The sequence below is a fragment of the Diprion similis genome, chromosome 7 (genome assembly GCF_021155765.1).
Source record: "Diprion similis isolate iyDipSimi1 chromosome 7, iyDipSimi1.1, whole genome shotgun sequence".
Lineage (NCBI taxonomy): Eukaryota > Metazoa > Arthropoda > Insecta > Hymenoptera > Diprionidae > Diprion > Diprion similis.
In genome coordinates this window covers 10,075,794-10,081,922 of record NC_060111.1, presented here as the reverse complement: position 1 = coordinate 10,081,922, position 6,129 = coordinate 10,075,794, and the positions used below count along the sequence as shown (strand labels likewise).

The window sequence follows — 6,129 nt, the reverse complement described above, 5'->3', positions numbered from 1 at the left end:
CCACCGAATGAAGTTGTGCGATACTTCGGCGGAAGGAATGTTATCTGGTACAATCATGATAGGCATCAGTCTGACAACGCATGCAATTGCGGAGAGTTGTGCTTGAAATTTCTCGCCGCGAATGAATAATGTCTATAACCTTCTCGTTAAAGGGTAATACATCCACCCAGAGTGCAAATTACCTTCCACCCCTAATTCTAAATCACGGAAAATCATATTCGCTGGGTCTAGTAACGTTTCAATCATACAATTCAATACCCAACATTGATGAATCATGCAACAGCTTGGGTTATCATTACGATCATCGAATTACTATACCAACGCGCTCGTATACCATTGAGAACGTAAACAAAAATCTGCAAAAACACATGGAATACGTGGTTGACGTTTCAGAAAATGGTAGCGCTGGTAAAAAGGTGGTTGAAGGACCCCACATAATAATTCAAGCGAACAATAATACACTTAAATCGGAAATTTGGTGTAGATGGGACTTTGATTTCTTGGATGATAACTCAATAGCGCCATTGTTAGGGTTTGACAATGGCGAGGTACGTAAAGGAGAGAAATGGCCGGAGTCGACAAACCCGATAAAAATATCGAAAGTCAATTCCATTGAAGTGGAGTGTAGCGTAACATATGGCGCATTCAGCAATAGTTCGCAGGCTCATACGATACACGAGTTTTCACCCGACGTTCCACCGGGTTATAAAATTTCAGAATCACTGCGGAGCATCATCTACATGCCTGTGAGTATTCGCGTCATCGACAACATAACGTTGAGTATAGTTGACCAGAGTGGAGCATCAGTCAATTTCTGAGGGGAAGAAATCACCATAAGGCTTTACTTAAAAGAAGATTGAAAATGTTAACATCCAACTACGCATGTAATCAAGTATCCAGCGCGGTTTCGGTCAGTAGTGAATCGCCGAGGGATACAAAAGGGTCAATAAATTCTGAACGTTTATTACTTCGAGAAGCAAGAAGATTTTAATTTCACTGGGTTTTAAACTTCGAAAATGATGTCCAACATCTTGAGAATCGATGCATCGCCGGTCTACGACAACAGCATCAGCCAGGCGATCGTGCATGCACATAATCCGTATGCAAATTCCTCATACAACAATAACGACGAGATACGAATTTTGATACAACAGCAGGATTTGTGTGTGCTATCGTGCGAGAGCTTCATCTACATTCAGGGGAAAGCTTCCAAAATTGTTGCGGGTGCTAGAAATTATCAAATTGATTCAGAGCTGAAAAAAAACTTTCCGTATTTTTTCTTCGATGAAATACGCTACGAATCGAATCGAGTGGAAATTGATCGTTGCGAGAACGTTGGAAAAATTATATTTCGCTGGATCCCAGTAAGTAAAATGCAATGGAAATATCTGGATGGAAGGATGGCGGATATAAAAGCAACCACCTTACGGGTGATTTCAGCTTGTGTGTTCCGTTGAATACCGTGCTAGGATTCGCGGAAGATTATAAGAAAATTGTTGCCAACGCTCGACATGAGCTCATTCTCATACGAAGCAGAACTGACAAGAATTGCTACAAATATGGCGCAGCGGCGGAAGAAATGCGTTTGGAAATAACAAAATTACAATGGAGAATACCGCATGTGATGCCGTCGGATGTCGAAAAGCTGTCGCTATTAAGAATATTGGAGAAAAATCAACCTATACAGATGTGCTTCAGATCTTGGTCGTTGCACGAATATCCCAATTTACCGAAATCTAAAATGCAAGTTTGGCCCATCAAAATAGCAACACAACTGGAAAAACCAAGATATGTGATATTTGCATTGCAAAGAAAAAGGAAGGAAAACGTAAATAATCATGCGAGTTATTTCGACCATTGCAATTTACGCAACCTTAAGCTGTTTCTGAACAGCAATTCATATCCATATGAGAATCTAAACGTTAGCTGCAAAAATGAACAATTTGCTCTACTGTACGATATGTTTGCAAAGTTTCAGAATACGTATTATGGAACTGAGAATAGACCGATTCTAGACATGCAAACATACATCAAGGATGCACCAATAATAGTGATAGATTGTTCGCGACAGAATGAATCTATAAAAAGTGCTACGGTTGAAATACGAATAGAATTTGAGAGCGAAACAGATATAGAGGATGACACGGCTGCATATTGTCTCATACTGCACGATCGAATCGTTGAGTACACACCTCTAACCAACGTCGTTCGCAAATTGTTGTAATGGATTGTATGTTCGTAGAAGTGCAGGGATTTATCGGAGTTGGGAATAAATTCGTGGTTAAAGAAGTTGTATTTTATGAGAACTTATCAAAGACTATGAGCCATTACATATTTCGAGATCCGTACGCCTGGAACCTGTTGTCGGATGAACTGCGACATCAAGTGAAGTATCTTACACATAATCGTCATGGATTTCGATGGACTGATGGTTTTACAACTTATGGCAACTTGAAGAGGATTATGCGCGATCACCTGGGCAGAACGCCACTGGTGCTTGTCAAGGGATTGTAAAAAATTCGTTGGTTGGAGGAATATGTGAATAATTTGGATGCAGTGTACATGATGGAACTGGGCTGCCCGGCGATTGGAATGTTGAGGAAATCTTACGATACGAAGATTGTTGATTGCAGCTTTCATGCAAGAATTTGCGCGTTTGAAAACGTGCAACTCATGAAATTGTGGTACAATGAAAATCAGGATAAGAGTAATTGCGATGAATGAAAAAACATGTATACTGATTGTTAAAAATCAAAAAAGATCACGTTTTAATAACGTTTTTCATTCAATTAATACATTATTATCAATAAGGTTTAAATTAGTTTTTTTGAGTGGTTCGGCGTTTGCGTTCAGGTTTGCTGCCAGGGAGTTTGCGGATTCGGGAGATGACTTTCGCAGTCAGGTCACCCAAAAGCTGATATTCAGGGGAGCTTCGGTTGGTTGTGAACTGCATGATGGACAGAGCGGCTCGCCACCAGTCAGTCTTATCAGTTCGTAGAATATCCTTGGTATTGTAGATTTTAATTTGTACGGTTACCTCGTCGTCGCCTGCGTCGTTGTTGAGAGAACGGGAGAATGTGTATCGGTCAGTAGTTTGATTGATTCGGGAATACCAGTCTTCTGCTCGTTCTCAGGTAATCCATCCCATTCGGGGAGCAGCTGGCTCAAACCAAAGTCCCCGAAAAATGAGTTGTTCGATGCAGTGGGTGGCTCATCGAGTAAGTTTGTCTGTAAAAAGAAATGCATTGGTGGGGATGCAATCAACCGCGACGGCACTGTATATATTTACCAAATCTTGAAGTTCAGCCATTGCGTGTGGATCGTTCAGCTTGCGGAGTGATTGTGATTTTAGGTGGTGTGTGACGAAGTTTTTATATACCAGGGAAAATGGTGGTGGGAGTATGAAACAATGATGGCTGTGGGCAATAACTCACGTGAGGACGTTCTGCATACAATGAAATTATTTTGCATATGAATGACTGATTATAAACCTGTATTTTTGCTGGAAATTAATGTCGGTGTAATCGACTATTAGGAGGCGGAAGTTGATGGCCTTTGAGCTTGAGGCCGGAAAATGATACTGCTAACATTGTATTTTCAGGGGAATGTGTGAGTGTGGTGTCGGAGGCGTGTTCCGACGTTAGATTAAAAGTGAAAGTTGATACTTTCAACAATATGCTTGAGCTTCACCATCACTTTATCGCACTTCGTACAACCCTCTGTTGGCAGGGTTGTTTCAAATAGACTATCACCACATACTCGAGACGTGAACGAGTCCTGTTTCACGTACGAGATGTGGAATAGTACGTTGTTATGGAAGTGGGAGATGTTGGAGCTGGAAAAAGTAATATTTGTTAGCAATTTTGATGGCAGATGATATTAAGGGACAACACCACTGTGACGGCTTCAAAAAATCGATTTTTTGAAAACCATCTAGAAAAATCTAAAATACATTTAAGAATAGAATGCCGTTGGTCCCAGGTCGAAAAAATTATTATTTTCGGAGATATCAAATATTTTGTGGAGCGGTGCAGCGCTCCGTGACGCTCGGGGTCCCGCGCCGCCTCAGCCAGGTGCGCATCCCAACCGGTCGGCGGTATACCCTATAGTCCTGTGAGTCATTCCCAGGTATTCTTTTGCCTCCCTTCACAAAATCCGACTATTGTTATAAATATAGTTTCGAAAAAAGATGTAGGCGGCGATAGTTGAAAAATTTTCAAGGCCAGTATAGGGATAGCGTCATAGCGTCAGTTTACGAATAGAAACCACGCTATTCGCATCTAAACGCTCCGAATCGTTTCGTTTATAAATTTCGATCGCTCAGAATTATCCTTTGCACATCGAAATGAACAAGGAGAAAGTGTACGCGGGGAAAAAGGGTACGAAACGGAGCTATCCGACGAAGAGTCGATCGAAAATTTCGAATCGAAAACCTCCGAACCGTTATAGCTCTGAAAATAGTTCTGCAGGGAATGTGAGCACGTCGGCGAAAAAGTTAAAACCGTCGGACGATTTAGAGGTCGGCGTTACTAACGATTTTGGTTATCGTATAGTACACCTCTTTAATGCATTGAACATTATATCGACGTTAGTGAAGTGCAAAGTGTGTGATCGCGATATAAAGTTTACTGAAAAAAGTTTGCGCGAACTCGGATTCAAAATCGAGGTCGATTGCGGCCATTGTAAAAAAGTGCAAATCAATTCGTGTCCTATGATTGACAATGCATACGAAATAAATCGTCGGATCGTATTCAGCATGCGTCTTCTTAGCGTCGGTTTGAATGGCCTGATGAAGTTTTGTGCATTTATGGACCTACCGCGCCCCATATTTCAATCTTTCTACGATCGAATCGTAAATTCGATTTCGATTGCCACTCAAGCTGTGAGCGCAGTGAGCAAACAAAAGGCTGCACTTGAAGAGAAGAGAATTTCGTTGGAAAATGGGATGGAGGACGGAATTATCGTTTCAGGCGACGGATCGTGGCGAAAGCGCGGTTTCAGTTCGCTATTCGGCATAACATCGCTTATCGGCTGCTACACTAAAAAAGTGATCGACGTTATGGTGAAATCGAAATATTGCAAAGCTTGCCAGCATTGGGAAGCAAAAGAAAGCACCGCGGAGTACTGGGAATGGAAAAGTACCCACGACGATGAGTGCCAGGCGAACCATAGCGGCTTCTCCGGAAAAATGGAAGTCGACTCAGCTCAACGTTCTGAAGAGCTCTATGGCATGAAATATAAATATTATATTGGTGACGGCGATTCTAAAACGTTTCTGGGCATATCGAATAGCGATCCATACGACGGTTTCGAGATAAAAAAAAAGAGTGCATCGATCATGTCCAAAAACGTATGGGGACGCGCCTCCGCGAAATCGTGAAAAAACAAAAAGGATTGTCTGGCAGAGGAAAGCTCACTGGAAAATTGATCGACGAGTTGAGCACATATTACGGCTTGGCTATTCGGAGGAACAGCGATGATGTTAAAAAAATGAGGAAGGAAATTTGGGCAACTATCAAGCATAAAATATCCACAGATAGTGAGCCACAACATGACGATTGCCCAAAGGGAGCCGAGTCGTGGTGTTTGTGGCAGCGAGCGGTCGCAAGCGGTAATATTTCTGAATATCGCCATAAGCCGCCTCTTCCTAAGGTAGTATTGGAGGCAATTACGCCAGTGTATGAAAATTTGAGTAGAGACGATTTGCTGCAGCGTTGTTTGGGCGGCTTTACGCAAAACAATAACGAAAGCTACAACAAATCAGTTTGGGCAATAGCCCCCAAGTGTCAGTCCGGGGGCAAAAAAATCATCGATATTGCCGCTGATATCGCGGTATTATTATTCAACGATGGCCTGAGAAGCCTCATGAAAGTTATGGAGACGTAAGGGGTAACCATCGGCCCAAATTGTTACAATTTTTGCGTTGAAACCGACGCAGCGCGGATCGAGCAGGCGGAGCGCTCGCTCACGGATGCTGCAAAAGAGGCAAGAAAAGCCTCTACAAGTTCGAGAAAAGATGATGGGGACCTTGATTTGCTTCTTGAAGGCCAGCTATATGGTGCCGGAATCGCTGATTAGGTAAAAAAATTTTTTTCCAATTTATCACATAAATTAACAAACTTCAAACTT

The 6,129-nt window shown here is 42.1% G+C and overlaps 1 protein-coding gene across 1 annotated transcript; it reads left to right on the top strand.

The window, feature by feature from the left end:
• The first annotated feature begins 1,019 nt into the window (after positions 1–1,019).
• LOC124407963 lies at positions 1,020–2,224 on the top strand. Its single transcript, XM_046884575.1, has 2 exons — positions 1,020–1,174; positions 1,441–2,224. The coding sequence occupies exons 1-2, from the start codon at positions 1,020–1,022 to the stop codon at positions 2,222–2,224; spliced, it is 939 nt and encodes a 312-aa protein (XP_046740531.1).
• Positions 2,225–6,129: the final 3,905 nt, after the last annotated feature.